At 37.3% G+C, this 17,591-nt stretch overlaps 3 protein-coding genes and 1 long non-coding RNA gene across 10 annotated transcripts in view; 2 read left to right on the plus strand and 2 right to left on the minus strand.

Moving 5' to 3' along the window:
- LOC149039065 (uncharacterized) lies at positions 1 to 8,205 on the plus strand. Of its 6 annotated transcripts, XR_016180310.1 has the most exons (5): positions 1 to 263; positions 2,247 to 2,331; positions 4,107 to 4,195; positions 6,930 to 6,977; positions 7,260 to 8,205. XR_016180310.1 is itself a non-coding variant. In XM_089184466.1 (4 exons), the coding sequence occupies exons 1-4, from the start codon at positions 200 to 202 to the stop codon at positions 7,477 to 7,479; spliced, it is 417 nt and encodes a 138-aa protein (XP_089040592.1). In that variant the 5' UTR covers positions 17 to 199; the 3' UTR covers positions 7,480 to 8,205. The 6 variants fall into 6 exon arrangements, 1 of the variants encoding a protein (XP_089040592.1); XM_089184466.1 differs by lacking the exon at positions 4,107 to 4,195 and having other exon boundaries at positions 17 to 263; XR_016180313.1 differs by lacking the exon at positions 2,247 to 2,331 and having other exon boundaries at positions 35 to 263.
- The window catches only part of LOC149039066 (uncharacterized), a 12,485-nt gene continuing 2,741 nt past the window's right edge, over positions 7,848 to 17,591 (minus strand). Inside the window, exons 1-3 of one of the 2 annotated variants that reach the window (XR_016180317.1) lie at positions 10,560 to 10,675; positions 8,912 to 9,031; positions 7,848 to 7,986 (exon numbers count right to left, since the gene is read on the minus strand). This is a non-coding gene — a long non-coding RNA (uncharacterized LOC149039066). Of the gene's footprint in view, positions 7,987 to 8,911; positions 9,032 to 10,559; positions 10,676 to 17,591 lie in introns of those variants that run through there. The other variant, XR_016180316.1, reaches the window with a different exon arrangement.
- Positions 11,543 to 12,540, plus strand: LOC149039067 (uncharacterized). Its single transcript, XM_089184459.1, has one exon. It carries the CDS (start codon positions 11,543 to 11,545, stop codon positions 12,254 to 12,256), a length of 714 nt encoding a protein of 237 aa, XP_089040585.1. The 3' UTR covers positions 12,257 to 12,540.
- Positions 12,409 to 15,912, minus strand: LOC149039068 (uncharacterized). The gene is made up of 3 exons (XM_089184421.1): positions 15,721 to 15,912; positions 15,438 to 15,640; positions 12,409 to 15,249 (listed from the first exon to the last, which is right to left on the minus strand). Exons 1-3 carry the CDS (start codon positions 15,756 to 15,758, stop codon positions 12,578 to 12,580), a joined length of 2,913 nt encoding a protein of 970 aa, XP_089040547.1. The 5' UTR covers positions 15,759 to 15,912; the 3' UTR covers positions 12,409 to 12,577.

Below are 17,591 nucleotides of genomic sequence, written 5' to 3' on the forward strand. Positions count from 1 at the left end.
GATTGGTTCACACGTCGAAAGGGGATTAGGAAGCAATGAAGGAATGTAACATGGTGGCCTGGCTTGAAAACAAAATTTCGGGGAAATTTCATTGTCGGTTGGTATCTGCCGGCTGTAAAAACCGGAACTAAATGTCTTCTGGATAATTATTTTTTGAAGGAGAATTTATAGTTACAGGAATGTAACAATTAGACATGGAATGACAAAGGCGCACGTGGACTCAAATCTTGCGGGGAAGCTTGCATGTAAACAGCTTGTTCGAGGTAAGGTGATGTCTTGTACAAGAGATAAAAAGTCGCTTTTGTGTGAAGCTTTTAGTTATTAAGTCTCGATTAGATTTCAGTCTTAGCATATAATTCATTATGCATCAGTTCTTTGATGAAAGTGAACAGTGGTGAAATCAAATATGCAATAGACTACTTTGAGGCTAAGACTTTGTTTTAAGATGATATGGTGCTATACGGAAATCTTTCCGAAATGTGGAAAGATATTCACTGTATGTAATGCTGTTGCTTTGTTGCCCATTTCTCCACAAGAGGAGAAAGGAACAATGGTGAGAAATGTTGGTGTTGTTATTTTTTTCACTAAAATACTCTCTTACTTACTCGAAAACTCTTGTATGTGTCAATTTTTGTCTAGTTCATAATCTTGCATAAGGTGATTATAGTAGGAGTGCTAAATCTCAAAGTGGTTGCCTCGCATTTTGTTCATGTTTCCATGTAAGTGATAAATGCAGTAGAAGAAAATTCAATTGCAGAGAGCACAAAATATGCCATTTAGATTGGTGGAACACTCTTCAAAAGAAAGATATTAAGTTTTTTGCTGATTTAATTAAGTAAACCTCCTAAAATTCCTTACTTATCTTGATATGAGTAATCACCGCAATTCTCACACAATATGCAAAATGCTTTTGTTGGTTACAGAATTTGTAATAGAATTCAAAAGCGGCGAAGCAACTTTACTAAAACAATTATTTGCCTCAGCCTCTTTGACTATTGTTAAATAATTCCCCTTGGAACTAATCTTGGGGGCTTATTTAACAATATTCATTCCACTTTCGGAACAATAGAATAATTGCTAAATATTTTGCAGAGTTACATGAAGCAATGAAACTCAAAATAGAAAAAACCATTTTACCCATTCTCTCCCCTGAAGGGTTAATGCTCAAATTATCAGCTTTGAAACTCTTAATGGTGGTCAACTTGTGTTATCAACTCAGTTGATAATACCAAATTACCTTTTTATACTCTTCCACTGACACAGCACCACAGTTTTGTTTGGAACTTACCCACTTTAATCATTTTACCCAATACACTGTTAAATTTAGTATTGGCTTCTGAAAATTGCCTTCTTTTTTTTCTCTATTCAGCTATTATGATTAAATAAATCTGTTGACAAATCAGTTGACACCTGATCTAAATTTCAAGTTGGTATTTCTTTGGTTATAACTCTGCTTACAGTAGTGTGCAAGAGTAATGCAAATGACATGCACAAATGAAGTTCCCTTAGCAATTTGAGTGAAAGTTTGTGCAACAATTCCTGCCCTTTAATGACATTTCCCCAAAACAGAGAGTGGTACATCTTTTTCTTCAAAATTTTGCTGCAAAACATAAGTTTCAGGCATGCCCTCGAAGGGTCTCATGGGAAAGACAAGATAATTCTTGGTGGTGCTTTCTTTTTTTTTATCTAGTTGTCATTTAATGTGGATGAAAGGTTTTCCTGTGAACTTTGATTGTTGTTTTTTGGATCAAAGCCTCTGTGAATATAACTTTATGAAGCATGTGTAACAAAAACATTAAACATGTTCATTAAAAGCTGTTTCTGAAATTGGACTGTCTTCATGTGCTGAACAGAGAATGATTGGGTAGCTATTACAGCTGATCTCCCACAAAGGAGTCAGTTTCACCCACTAAATCTCTCTCTAAACCTTAATCTGTGATGCAAACATCTGGTCTCACAAGAAGAGGAAAAGGAAAAGGAGTGAATTAGTTGAATTTTCAGCTACTGGACTGTGTTAATGCACTGACTTAATGCCAGAAATGGGTGAATAGGAGCTCAGACTTACAAAGGTTAATTAATAGTTGCTCCACAAAGGAGTTAGTTTCACCTAAAAAAATCACAAAAAAGATTTGAAGATAATTCATTTTAAACATATTGCTCTGTACATTGTACATCAATACTTATATAGGATTTTCTCGGGAAAAATATATTTTTTTAAATTTTTGCTTGTTCCAATCTTTGCACAGGAACTCAAAGCAAGAACGTGAATAATGTTTGTATCCAAACATTTTGGCTCTTGGTGGATCAGTGGACCCTGATCCAGTTCATGTGGTACCAATCTTAAGTATTTTGTTTGTGTCCAGTGGTTTTATGTATCCAATTTAAGTAGAAGCAAATTACAGAGATACATCTTTTCATGTATCTGACAGAGCTGGGTTTATATCAGCATGAGACTGGCCAGTCAGAATTTACTGTATTGTTTATAGTTGGGGGCAGGGTTGGAGATAAAACTTACAATTCAATTGCTTGAAGCACTGTGTTTGCACTGAGTGTTCAATTTATGGCTCGTACACAACTCTTCTATGAAGTGTCCCAAGTGTCTCAATTGCCAAAAAATTGAAGTGTCTCAATTGCCAAAAAATGAAACACTTTACTTATTAGGCTCATGCAAGAGTTTAAAAAAGCATATGAGGAAAAAACTTTCCTTAGGTGAATGACACTGTTTTTCTTTAGCAACATATTTGTAGTATGACAAGGAGGCTACAACCTTGTTTGAACATACGTTTGTGAGCTGCAAGTATTCATTTTAGCACAGTTGATTGCTCAGTAGCTACATATACTGTAAACTGACGTATTCATTGACCTATTTTGTGCAGCTGTACAATCATGTACCTCTAGACTCTTGACAACTTTTTGACTCACCCTCAATCTTCTCTCAAACAATTGTTAGAATTCAAATGAACTCTTTATTAAGTACATTATATCATTTAAAACTCTGTGCCAGACAACTCAAAGTAAACTTAAATTGCAGGTTTGCCTTTCGTATTTTTACCTCAGTTTTTGCTGTATTGAGTGATTGAGAAGTCAAAATTTCCTTTTGCCACTATGAAAACTCAGCTGGTAATTTTTAGGCAGTCAATTTAAACCTGTGAAGTGGAGTTTCTTGGAGAGAGGGGGTATAAGATCACCCACAAAGGAGTGGGTTTCTATCAACAAATCTCTTCTTTAGTCTCATCTGTGATGCAAAGACTTAGTTCCACAAAAAAAGGGAAAGGATATGCAATGAATTTGTTAAATGTTTCAGCCAATAGACTGTCTTTGTGCTCTGGACAGAGAGTGGACTTTGTACAAGAGATGGGGGATTAAGAGCTGATCATCCTCAAAGGGGTCATTTTTACCCAACAAACCTCTTCCTTAGTCTTAGTCTGTGATGCAAAGACTTGGTCCCACTAAAAAAAGGAAAAGGATATGCAGTGAGTGCATTGATTGTTTCAGCCACAGGACTGACTTTATGCGCTGAACAGAGAGTGGACTTTTTACAAGAGATGGGTGAATAAGAACTGACACACAAAGGAGTCAGTTTCACCCAACAAATCTCTTCCTTAGTCTTAGTCTGTGATGCAAAGACTTGGTCCCACAAAAAGGAGAAAAAGGAAAAGTAGTGAGTGTGTTGATTGTTTTGGCCACTGGACTGTCTTTATGCACTGAACAGAGAGTGGATTTTGTACAAGAGATGGGTGAATAAGAACTGACCCACAAAGGGGTCAGTTTCTCCCAACAAATCTCTTCCCTGGTCTCATCTGTGATGCAAAGACTTGGTCCCACAAAAAGAAAAAAAAGGAAAAGGATATGCAGTGAGTGTGTTTATTGTTTCGGCCACGGGACTGTCTTTATGCACCAAACAGAGAGTGGACTTTGTACAAGAGGTGGGTGACTAAGAGCTGACCCACAAAGGAGTTAGTTTCACCCAAAAAACTCCTAAAGAGATTTGAAGATAACTCATTTTAAACATTGCTTTATACGTCAGTACTTAAAGACTCATTCAAGATTTCTTTGAAAAGAAAGGTTTTTTGATTAACCTTTTGTCTTTTGCAATCTTCACACAGGAGTTACATGTGAGCAAGAGTGCGAATATCATTTGTATTCAATCTTCAGCAGATCAGTGGACCCTGATCGACTTCAAGTGGTGCTAATGGTAAGTATTTGTCAGTTTGCTTTCTATTTTCGATTTCTAACATACATGTGTAGAGGGAAAAATAATTAAATGCTGATTGGCTGAGACAGAGGGCATTTAGAAAACAATGACTAAGGTTTAACTTTGCCTTAGATTTTAATAATTTCATGGATGGCAAATATTTTTTTAACAAGGTTGCTTTGGCGCAGTTGTACAAAATAGAATTTCATTCAACTGAGTCCTGCGTTTTATAATTCAGTGATGCTAGATGAACGCTGAAATGGCCTCGTATGAACGTGCGTAACAGCGTGCGTGGTTAATCTTCAGGGCCGGGTTGTTCAAAGCTAGGTCAAGATAAGCCAGGGTTAGTGTGAAATCTGATTTCAGATCTGACAGTTTTAAAAGAAAATTCAGTCGAATTCTTTTTGTGTAGAATGTGATTATTTGATGCTCTGTGAAGAACACGGAAAACTATCCCGACAAGGCATTTGAGTAAAGGAATAAAGAAATCCAGATTAAAATTCAACCTTGGGTTAGCACTAATCAACCTTCGAACAACTGGGCCTCGTTCTAAAGAAAACTTTTCCCTTTGTATCATAAACAAGTAATTGCTTGTTTCCACGTAGAATTAAGGATTCACTTGCGTTTTCGGAAGTTGAGAAATTCCTGTAGCTTCTAAAAACTCGCGTGAATTTTATTCTAGTTTTACTCGGCACCATTCGATTACTTAGACTAAGCAGAAGCAAACGATATAGACGCGATCTGTAGGTATGTGACAGAGCTGGGTCTATTACAGGGTTGGGCTGGCCATTCAGAATTTTATATCAACGAAGCTAACCATTTGAGTCGACTGTATATGTATCTGTTCGTAAACAAACGACTTAGAAGAAAAAATTCTTATCGTAGAACGATGCTTACAAGCGAAAAACCAAACATCAGCACGTGACGTTACTGAATTGTTCGACATCCGCTGATTTTTGCAGGAGTGGGCAATTTTAACGCACGTTTGCCGGGGGGGGGGGGAGGGTGCGAAAATTTTAACAAACCAATCTTCAAATGTTCAAATGCTCGGGGGATTGCCCGGAGGGGGATGTTGAAGCTTCTAACTGATCGACGCTTTATCCATTACTTCCCGACGAAGATGGTATCCCAAACTTTTGTTCTTGTGAACTTTTGTGGCTCCTAAGGAAGTAGTCTCGAGCTTGTACGAGGCAAAATAGTGCTCGAAGCTGTGATTCCATATTTAAAGAAAGATGCATTCGCGATTCTGAATAGTGGTCTAGTAAACCCAAGCTTGGTTTTTAAAAAATATAGGAGAATTTAGACACTTCTAGGATACATATTAGGTTAATAGGTTCATTGGTATCGGATCGAGGAATACCTGAGAGCTCTTATTTGGATTAAAATCCAACGAGTCTTCTGTCCTCCAATTGTTTAGAGGCGAATTATTGTCATTTTAAGCCAGCCTTTTTAACGTGCCCCTCTGAACCACAATTTTGGTTCTCTTCCAAGTTAGCATCCTGCCTAAATGACAGACCAGTTTTGCAAGAGTGATAGAGTGATGCTTTTAATTTTACCGTGATAGTTACACAAAACTCTTTTCTGGCACATTGAAATAATATTTTTTGGGCTGTTCGAATTCATGTATCTAGAAACAGATCGTGTGTTTTATGAGGCTTACTGTATCTCCGTCTTCCTTATTGACTACACTATTTGAGAGGTCACGCATGACTGTAGACCGCTGACACACCAGGCGATTAAGATAAAGAGTAATTGATACAGCTACGGCTGTAGGGAGATTTGAAGGATTAGTCAATGATCAGCTGTGTTTATCTTGGATCGTGTGTTTTCACATTCCGTTCAACTTTGTCGTGATTGTTTTAAGATTGATGTACCACCTCAGTCTTCGCAAATTCGACTTAACTCACTTCCACTAACGAAGTACCAGTAGGTGCCTTTCCTTGGGTTCAATTTTGTTAGCGAGTTTCATCAATGGATAACCTCAGCTAAATTGTAAATGAAGGAGCGTCATCGTATTTTGAATCGTGTTTCTGCGGCGCACAAAATGGTCTCAAATTTGTACGAAACGTCAGAATTTCACTTGAATAGCTTAAACAGACACTAAACAAATTACTAATTTGAAGAGATGAATACAAATTAATCATTAGTTAGAAAAAAAACGATAGCAAAGGATATCGAAGAAAAGAATTTTCCAAGAAAATGTGGGCTAAATTTTTCAAGAAACGGTAGTTGATTCACGGCCTGTTTTAAAAGATGGTATGGAATTCTAGAGAAAATATTGTTATTTTTGTGTGATGTTAATATCACTAGCCATTCCTTTTTACAATACTACATACAACAGTACCAAAATATTCCATTACTTACCATGTCGTTATTTCTTCTTGTGATTTTGGAGGAAAGATTCAGATGGGTTATGATTTGATTCAAGATAGCGCTACTGTCGCCTACTAAGTTCATGAATAAGCTGCTTTCTGGATGATCTAACTTTTCATCTTCTTAAATGTGATTAAGAGACGTACGTAACATACATCCGTCGCCAAGATAAAGAAAACTTTACTGAAAACGGCAGATAGTTAACATAGTACAGGAAGCGTTATAATTTCAAAATAGAGCATTTTTTAAGTCTACGGTTGATAGGTATTTTCCTATTGCTGATATCTTTGAGTGCATCTACGTACGTTTTCAGTACCGTTTAGTGTTTCTACACGAGTTGGACGTTTTTTTTCTCATTCAGGTACTGTGAAGATTGCAAGTTTAGAAAGAATGTCTTGGGAAACAAGTTGTAAGTGTAATTATAGTTGAACGGAAACGACCACATCATGTGAATATGTTTTCTGTTTTTTCGTGGTCTTTGGAATGAGTCTTTCTGCAGTCTTATTATTCTTCCTCTTGACGAAAATTTTGATATAAAATACTTCTTTATGATGATGATTAGAACTAAAGAAATAGCTAAGGAATCTAGTGTTTATGGGGCTCAGTTTAAACGAATGTGTATTGCGGTCATATTTTGTATCTTAACGATGCATTGTGTTTCATTTGTAGTTCTTTCTCCATCTCTTCGCAGATTTTATGAGAAAAGACCGCATCAAGAGGGAAAAATGTCATCCTTGGAAAGAGCAGAAAATTGGAAAATTGGGGGGGGGCCGAACCACCATCTTCCCTCGCCACACCCCCTTCTTATAGACAGTTTGTTAAGTATTGATGACAGTTGTCTACCTTGTGGTAACAACATCTGTCTAATACGCATGTTTATTTGGACAGACGTTTGGTTACATAAAAAGTAGGCGTTTCAAATAAATGTTACTACCACAAGGCAGACAACTTTAATGAAGACTTAGGAAACTGTCTGTCAGAGGTGGGTGTGGTGGGAGATGGAGGACGGGAGATTTTTAACATTTTTCTGTTCCTGGGTTATTTAAAGAGTCTAAATAGCAACGTTTCCCAATACTTTATTCTTTTACAAGGTATCAAGATCTACAAAAGTTATCAGAGTAATTTTGCAACCCCTTCTTTCCTCGACTACCTGGCGGGAAACTAACGTTTATGGTCCTAGGTTTAAAACCATCTTGAAGTTCTCAACACTATAAATTAAAAGATTTTTAACATTTTTCTGTTCCCGGGTTATTTAAAGAGTCTAAATAACAACGTTTCCCAATACTTTATTCTTTTACAAGGTATCAAGATCTACAAAAGTTATCAGAGTAATTTTGCAACCCCTTCTTTCCTCGACTACCTGGCGGGAAACTAACGTTTATGGTCCTAGGTTTAAAACCATCTTGAAGTTCTCAACACTATAAATTAAAAATAAAAACACTGTGTAAATTAGAAGGTTAGTTTTGACATGATCCAACAAACTACACGTAATAAAAACACTAAGTCAAATCGCAAGAAAAGTAAAACCTAGAATGAGGGGATTTGAGTAACCATTTGATAAAAATTGGGCTACTTTTTTAAACTAGGTGAGAGGATTATCCTCAACTAGAAGGCAATAAAAGTACAATTTCTCTGAATTTTCTCTTATTTCTCTCATTTTTTTGTTTGTTTCTCATTATCGTCAGATAGCGTGCGTGAAATTCACTCTTGGTATCGAATTTGCATGTTTTTCTTGCGTTTGTACGTGATTTTTGTAATGGCTCAGCAATTTGAAATTCTTAGTAGCAAATTTTTTCAATAATCAGTGACGTATTATATCAAACAGTTTCAGTGAAATAAAGCTCTTAGAAATCTTCCTGCGAAGTTATATGATACAACTTTGTTGAAGTCGAATTACAATTGTTTATTTACACCACAAGTTTAAAACAGTGAAGGAGAACAACAAAAAACATACCCTAACGGAACAATATTTTTACACTAGCAAACGACTGGCGTGCAAACTGTGTGCTTAGCACATCGAGACAATATTTTAAAGATAATTTTTTAATACGTTTATTGTTGGATAATGCTGGTTGGACTAAACGCTAACGCGAAAAAAAGTAGGAAGATAAAATCCAACAAATTCTATCCAAGCCAAACAGCAGGGTTTGTTTTTTTGACAAATCGTCGTTCGACTCTGATTTAATATTAGTGCTAGGATCAACCTCTCATTAGCTGGGACGTTTTAACTTCCCAGTTATGACTGAAGTGCGATCTGACCTATGGACTAATTGTCTCTAAATTGTTTCAAAGTCAATATGGTGGTTTCCTTTACAAAACAAAAGAGATGCATAATTTTCTAACCTGTAATCAAAAGTTTCACAACAACAACTCAATTACAGAGTGTAGCTTGAAACTTCCAAATCCACGTTCACATCACTAACACTTCCTCATGATTACAGCCTTACAAGAAAAATTGTCTATCTGCAAAAAAATAGTTCGAGAACAAAACCAATTAATATATTGGCTAGATTGCTACACCCTATACTTCACGGCAATTTTTCGGTATTTCTACAACAAATAAAAAGATAACAAGGAAGTGGAATTCAAATTAACATGTCTCTGCAATAAATGTCTCCAACTATGCTCCATTTTACTACCATTGACAATTGTCTCATCCCCTACCCTTACCCCACCCCCTACCCTCACTCCACCCCCTTGACAATAATTCAAATCCTAGCTTAAACTTTGAATCGAAAATCTATTTTGATCCGCAGAAGCGTTTCTAAATGGGTAATATTTAAGTTCATTTTCGTAGATTCATCTGCCCGTCGCTCCTGAGACAATACATTTTCATTTTCTCCGCTGTTTTTTTTCTTTTGTTGCTTGTCTACGAAGAGAATAGCAGGGGGGGTGGGGGGGGGGGTGTCAGTCAATCAAATGCACACTTAGTCAATCAGCCATCTAGCCACCCTTCCAGCTGGGCAGTCTCTCAGTCATCCAGTAACTTGAAGCCAGTCCATCAGTCAGTTGACTGATCAATCGGTCGGCCATCAAGTTTGAATTATAAGAAAGATGATGTTATAAATCCCTGAATGACACTGGCATATTTGGAGGAAACAATATCCAAATCCCACTAATACGAGTCGAACCCAGGACCATCCGAATAGTTCTTCTGATGGTCTACCATTGCGTCATGGGAGATTGGTGCCAGACCAGACTGTTTACCTTGATCTATGATCTAAATAATGTATTTTATTGTTTTTTTAGAGGGCACGGTAACGAATCTTTCAATCTGATTGGTTCTTTACCCGATCAGTATTTTCCTATCTCTGCCCACTGGCCACGGTAACGCTTTCGTGAGTCGCCGAGTACATCCCAACTTTCGTTGTCATTTTTCATAAATATACCTCGTTTTCCGGCTGGGCAGTATTTTTAAGCAAACACGTCGGTCACTACCTCAAGCCGATAAATAACTTATGAATCCTCTCTTTTCTCTCTATCAAATCACTTTGGTTGACAGAAAAATATTGGTTTCAGAATGAATTTGTATAAACAATAGTGTCATTACGTTGGTTGACATGCGGCCTAAAAACCGTCTGCAATTAATTTTAATCGTTCACAAAAAGTACCCAGAAAGTTGAAACGTGAGGTATTTGGTTACAGTTAAACTGAACGATGGAACTTTCATTCATTTAATATCTAAAGTTTCTGGAGCAATTTGTTCATAGTGAAAGAGCGAGCGAAGTTTTAATTTAAGTTCTACAACAAATATACGCTCCTGGTGAGTCTTTCCAATTCCGTTCAATTTGGACATTTGTACCTTAAATTGCACAACAGAAATTGAAGGAATTTTTTGAGAAAAGGCCGCATTACATTCCCTTGTGTCTCGTTGGAGTGTGCCGTTCGAATTTAGTTTTTGTGAAGGAAAGATCAGAGTTAAACACGCCATTACAGCAAACAAACGAGCAAACTCTCACAACTTCAAAATAAAAAAAATGAATTTACTCACAATTACTTTCCTCGCCGTTTACTTAATGAACAGAGGTAAATCTTCGTACATGAATGAATGGTCGATGAGAGTAAATAATACTTTCTGTTAGATCATTAACTGATTTTGAAGAAAACATTATCGTGACAGTTCTTGCCAAACTAGTTGGTTTTCAAATGTTCCTACGCTTTTTTTTTTCTTGGGCGCTCTCTAATTGACAGGTGTCAGATTGTGACAGATACTTGTATAAAATAATGTTTCAAAGTTTGTTTGGAAGCCTTTTAAATCACCTTCATCGTTACGGATATGAAAATTATCTCTGCTTAGGTGATTAAGTATTTTAAAAGGACGAAGCAAATCGGTCGAAAAAATTATTTTCATTGGTCATATACCAAACTTCAAATGGTTTCTTTGCCATATTCATATAAAATTTAAAAAAACCAAAAAAACTTTCAGAAATATGACCCTAAACAGTTGCTATGGTAACAAGGTAAGAGAGATTAAAGGTCAAAAAAACGTATGAAAATCGTATGACATTTCTTGTGTGTCATTATCAATATAAACTAGAAAATAGTTCTGTCTCGTGAAACTTGCGGTTCCATTCTCTGCTCAAAACTATCTCAACTGGAGAATATTTAAAAACAATCAAATATTAAAGAAACCAGATATATTTTTAGTATTGCAGTTTTACATTAGTTTTGACCCTGTCTGTTTTTGAAGTTTAGACATCCATTCAGTGCGGATAAGTCTTGCATTCGCAGAAAGTTAAGCTATCTTTGAAAAAACAAAAACTGAACAACCAACCTTGAGGTTATCCTATTTTCCATTCAAGTCATGATTTCCTTGATTTAGATACGATCTTCTAATTTTGTACTGGGCGTTGTTCCGTAGAAAAAAAAAGTTAAATATTTTCACGGTGGTTCGTTGCTAGGTTTTTTCCTCCCGGAAGCGCGGGCGCGTGAATGTCTGCGGTAATTGCCATTAGTATTCCAACGTAAAGCAACATGACGGCGAATTTAAGTGAAGTCGTGTTCGAATTAAGAGGCCAAACAGATTTTTCAGAGAGGGGAAAAACATTTTGGAACGCAAGTGAACTGGAGCTGAAGTTTTCTTTTGAGCGGGAGTGGATGAAGGCGGTCAGGCGAGCAAAAAGACGACCAAACTATGGTATGGGGAAGATGAATAGCGGATTGGAAGAGGTTTGTGGCAACAAACTTGAGCTTTGTGGTCCACTGGTGGATGGCTACCTTTTAGAAATTGGAGAGCAGATTGCTTCGAAACTAAGTCGCTCAAAAGCAACATCATTGGTAGGCCCAGTTGTCATCTTCATTCCGTGGCAGATATTTCGTCACATAACAGTTTTGTTCAGGGGCTATAGTGGAGAAGTGAAATTTAATGAAAGAAAATCAAAAATTACTTCGACACTATCTTGTATACAAGCAGTGGAGAAAGTATTTTCGCCGGCGAGATTCGAAGGCCAGGATGTTCTTAGAAAAAGACATTTCAGTCAACAACCGAAATCAAAGGGAAAGCTGTTGTCTGTTTACAAAGGCAGGTCAGCCGTTGTTGTATCTAAAAACACTCCTTTTGTTGTTGAATACAACCTCAAAAGTCAGAAGGCTATGGTGACATTTTATATTCAACGGTACACGGCAGAGGATTTTGTTTTCGACAAATGCTTACAAAGTCTCATGAATAAACAAGGTAATATTAATTAATATTGTGAGATTAGTGTTGATCAAAGAAACACGAGTTTGTAGCTTTTTTTTCAAACATACATTAGTTACACGTCTGTGTCAACATGGTCTCATGTTGAAATTTTCTAGACACTGTATTTCCTGTAAATATATTTAGCTTTCCATCTGGTGTGTAAAATATATTATTTTAAATTTTATTACAACTTCAATGATAAATAATCTTAGGTGACAATGCAGTTAAATTTACCTGGTTAAAAAATAAACTTATGTAAACTTTATAAATGGTAATAAAATATGATTATGGAGCTTTCTGGTGATACATTGACAGTGAAAAGTCTTCTTCTATATAGTCTCACTTGCTAATGTACCCTCAAGGCGTCTAATAAGAACATCTTTGTTTCCACTAGTGCTTAATTGCCTACTTTGCAACTCCATTTTTAGGTCACTTACTTTCATATTTCTAGGGTTTAGATTACGGCTAATTGTAGCTGGACTAACAGGCTGTTTGCTGCATAAGTGAACACTTTTATGAGCCTCGTATGTTACAGTATCAGGAAATCTCTCATTACATACAGAGCATAGGACTGGTTTTAATGATGAAAGTACTTCAGGTATTAGTTGCTGTCCCTCTGCACACTGGACAGTCACCCTGGCATCTACACATACCTCACATATATAATCATTAATTTCCTTTTCTCTTCCACAATTGCAAAAGTTGCTTGAATTTAGCTGAGAAGGAAGCTGAGACTTAAAATGAGAAGTATAAGAACTTGGCATTGGTTGATGTTCTGGCAAATAAAATGCTCTTACATAATTAGCTCTCATGACTTGCCACCATTTCCCTTTTTCAGTAGTTTTATTGGATCTGTTTGTCAAATCCAAGTCATTTTTAACCCCTGAATGTTTAGCCTCTTTTGCCTGTAATGATATTATACCATAACCCACTTTGTAACTTTCATACAGTTTAGTTGCATGATATGGTATGGCATACCCTACTGTCCACACAGTTACATTAACATCTGATGAAAAAAATAATGCATATAAATTAAAATAAAGTGTACAAAATTCTGTGAGCTCACCAAGGTAGGAAGGGCTAACTTCAATTTTGTTAAAAAGAGCCCCAGCATTCCTAAGGAATTGTGCAATTTTTCCTAATGCTAATCTTTCTAGTTTCTGGGCTGGGGATTCATCTAAGACTTTAAGGGCATCAATGAGCCTAAAAGAAAAGTTTGCCAAAGCAATGGCCTGGTCTCCTATCAACCGTACTGGAAGCTTCTTGTGCCTCTGAGCCTCATCATTATAGTGATCCTTAATCACAGAAGCTAAATACCCCAACCCACAACCAAGTTCACCAAAATCTTCCTTATGGTTACTTGACAGTGCATTGTCCAGGTCACATACAAACTTTTGGTTAGAGGCATTAACAAAATCAACCCTAGTAGATCGTTCTCCAGCACCATCATTATGTGGAACATAAACTTGTGATTTTCTATTCCCATTACCATTTCCTTGATCAGCTCTCCATTCTACAGCCGAGGCACTTAATATATCAATAAATTTGGTAAAAACACCTCTTTGGGCTGCTACCCTGTATATGATATTTAACACATGTTGCCATGCATTAATTTCACAGTGGATAGGCTCTGGGCGCTGCCGCTCTGCAAAAATTCCAATTCGGGGGGTGCCTAACTGGCGAATCCCATTCTCTGCCATGAACTGTAGTTTTCTAGAGTGGCGATTTTTTTCATTCAGGGAAGATGGCAGGGAAATCATAAACTCATTTACCCTCTTAACATGGGAATTTCTGACCTCCAGAGTATAAGGTTTGAATAAATCTTCCTCCCCCATCCCAATAGTGGCACCCATAGTACACATATTTCCTTTGCTTACGTTAGCATAAGGAGATGGGTAAGTGGCAGCTTGATTTAACTCATTGTTAGCCCAGCTTTGCCAGCTCATATCAGCACTGGGCTGAAACTCTACAGTACACTGCTTGTTAGAAACAACAAATATATTACCCTCTAACATTTCCATTTCATCAGTGTGTTGCTTCCAGATACTTTGTAACACCTCATCTTTCTCCCCCCGACTGACACAATGTAAAATGTACTGGAAATCCCTGCTTCTCACCCTGTCCCCAAAATTCCATGATGTTAGGCTGCCAATTGACATGGTTAGCTGACTTGACTCAGGGGCCCCATCATCAGAAAATTGCATGATGAAATGATTTATGTTGTCATTAAACCAAATTAGCTTACGGAATAAATAGGGAAGTCTAAGGTGCAGATCAATTATCATAAAAACCAACCCAGTTATTGTTCTGGAAACACCTGGTGCATTGGGAATTTGATTAACATGACCGATGTCAAGACTTCTCACAAAATTCTCCACCAGTTTGTCAGAAATAGCTATATTTGGCACCCTTAAGTCCAAACCTAAACATTTTATGTTACGGGGTACCCATAGATCAGAGTTTGGATCAAAAACTGAAGACTGAGTTTTGCAGACAAGGGCATACTTTCTGCGAGACAGAAAGTTCTGGTACTTCATAAAAACAGCTTGTTTCAAAGCCTCATCAGAATTTTGATACCCTTTCATTGTCTTGTCAAACAGACCCTGGAGATATTTCCCTCGTTTAAGTCCAGAAATCAGTGTGTCCATGGTTTGATTGTCAGCAGTAGATGAAATATAATCCCAAGCCCCATATATTGACCCTTCCTTTCCCCCATGAATAAATTCTAATACATTTTTTGTCTCCTGTCTTTGTCTGTACTTAGTGCTGGAATTGACATTTGTAATCATATCATAAGTTGTACTGGCATTTTTCCTCCTAGCTACTGAAAAGCCTTTTTGTTCAAGCAGAGATTTAAATTTGTGATATTGCTCATTTAATTGTGTTACTTTTTCCTCTTGTTGCTTTACTTGATCTTCCTTTCCTTCCACACTCTTTTGAAGGCTTTGTAGCTCTTCTTCTACTGCATCTTTCTGAGCAACAGAAGTTTGTATTTGTCCCTCTTAAAAAAAACAAAAAAAACAGAGAAATTAGATCTCAACATTTTTTGCAATCACATGTAAATAAAATACTAAAGGAACAGAATGTTGTACATGCATAACTTAATTTTCCGTTCGAACTTCAGAGTAGCATGGCGGTAAAAATGAAATCTTTTGCACGTTTAGAAAACACTCAAAGTTATAATATTACCATATTCATCCAGCCGAGCCTTTTTCGCTTCAATGTCCTGTGATAACCTTTTGTTTTGTTCTTGTAACTCTCCTTTTCTTTTCAAAGCTACATGTGAAGATGAACTCTTCCAGAATGCGTGAAAAGTTCTACTAGAATCACAGCGTCCTTGGTGAGAATTAGGCTTACTGCATTTTCTGCTTTTTCCGCACAGAGGTTTTCGACTGCAAAGTGAGCAAGAAATTTAAATTATTCAATATAACCACACAAACGCGAATTCGACGTTCAGAATTGCTTTGCTTACCTATCGTCCCGTTTATCCCCTGAAAAATTGCTGGCCATAAGAAGATTCTTCCTCGAATGTAGAGAATCCAATATGGCTGCCAGCAAGAAGCATCGAGCGCTCGATAAAATCGGGGTTTAAAATGTACAAATTTACGGTTTCCACGATTGAAAATACAAACAAACGGAGTCTACATATCACGATAAAGCTTTTTTATTTGTGATAGGTAGGATACAACGAGAATAGAAAATTACCCAGGATGGATTTCCCCCTCACAACGCGCCAAATTCACATTCTTAAACGATTTCACCTCGAAAACACAATCCTATGGGGGGGTCCCGAAATAAAAAAAAAAACTTTAGTATGGGAAGAATATACCTACCCCTGAAAGTAACGATTTTGACCTTTTTAGCTAGCGTTCAAACCAGGAATTTGTCTCAGAAGGGGACTGAGTAAAACTCGCTTTTCGTTACCAAACGGCAGCATATGCAAGCTTTATTATTAGAAAGCCATAACTGGAATGTTGGGCAACTGTGTAAGATGCAAATGTATTCATATTGTTTATTGTATTGCCGAGAAGCGAATTTCAATATCTCCACCGCTACTGAGCCATCGAACGCGAAAACAACAAAGCAGGTAATTTAGTGTTAACAACTGGGTTGAAAACGTAAATTAGCCACCGTAAAGAGTAAAAAAGCTGACGTTTCGAGCGTTAGCCCTTCGTCAGAGCGATTAGAGGAATTGAGGGTTGTGTATGGATTTATATGTAGAAAGTGGAGCTACGCCATTGGTGGGAATATGGTGACGAAAAAACAGGAATAAATTAGTTGAATGAAAAGCGCTCGTTGATTCCGTGGGGATTAAGGGTGCCGATTTGAAATATAAATTTTTGTTCTAGTGTTTTACGGCTTTCCGAACTGCCTAGATGTAAGGAAAGGCCGCAAACTGCCATATGCTGTTTAGAATGATAAGGAAGATTAAAGTGTCTAGCGACTGGCTTGGATGCGTCCTTGTCATTTATTTCCACATCGCGAAGGTGTTCTCGGAATCGGTCACCCAGTCGTCTTCCTGTCTCGCCGATGTATAACTTATTGCAATAAGTGCAAGTTATGCAGTAAATAACATTGGCGGAGGCACACTTAAAGTGATCAATGATCTTAATGGATCTTTTGGGTCCCGATATTTTCTCTACGTTGTGAATGAAAGGACAAGTTTTGCATCGTGAGCGAGCGCATTTAAAAGTTCCAGATTGGTCATTGGTTTGAAATGAACTCCTGACTAAAAAGTTGCCTATGTTTTTGTCACGTTTGAATGAAATAAGTGGGGGTTGCGAAAAGATAGTGCCAGTCTCTGAATCGTTTTGGAGTAATTTAAAATTTTTAAGAATGATAGATTTAACTGCGTGGTTGTGAGGGTGAAATGTAAGAGTAAATGGAATGCGATCCGTGTTCTCCTTCTCGGCCGTTTGTAGTGCTGCCTGTCGATCGATTTGTTGGGCACGGTGGTAGCCCGCTTGAACGACAGAAACAGGATAGCCGCGTTTATCGAAAAACTGGCACATTGCCTCTGATTTTTCGGAAAAATCAGAGTCGTCACTACATAAACGACGAAGTCTGAGAAACTGTGAAAAAGGTATGGAGTTCTTGACGTGTGATGGATGTGAGGATGAATACAACAAGTAACTATGTGAATCTGTAGGTTTGTAGTAAACACTAGTACATAAGCCGTTGCCTTCAATTGAAATTTTGATGTCTAGAAAAGCCAAAGAATTGTCGGAAATTTCCCAGGTATATTTAAGAGCCGGATGGAAGGAATTGACGGCGGTTATAAATTGAGTGAGCTCCTCTTTGGTAGAGGAGGTAGCGCCGATGCAATCGTCAATGTAGCGGCCG

This window comes from Pocillopora damicornis, chromosome 10 (assembly GCF_964200805.1).
Source record: "Pocillopora damicornis chromosome 10, jaPocDami1.2, whole genome shotgun sequence".
NCBI classification, from domain to species: domain Eukaryota; kingdom Metazoa; phylum Cnidaria; class Anthozoa; order Scleractinia; family Pocilloporidae; genus Pocillopora; species Pocillopora damicornis.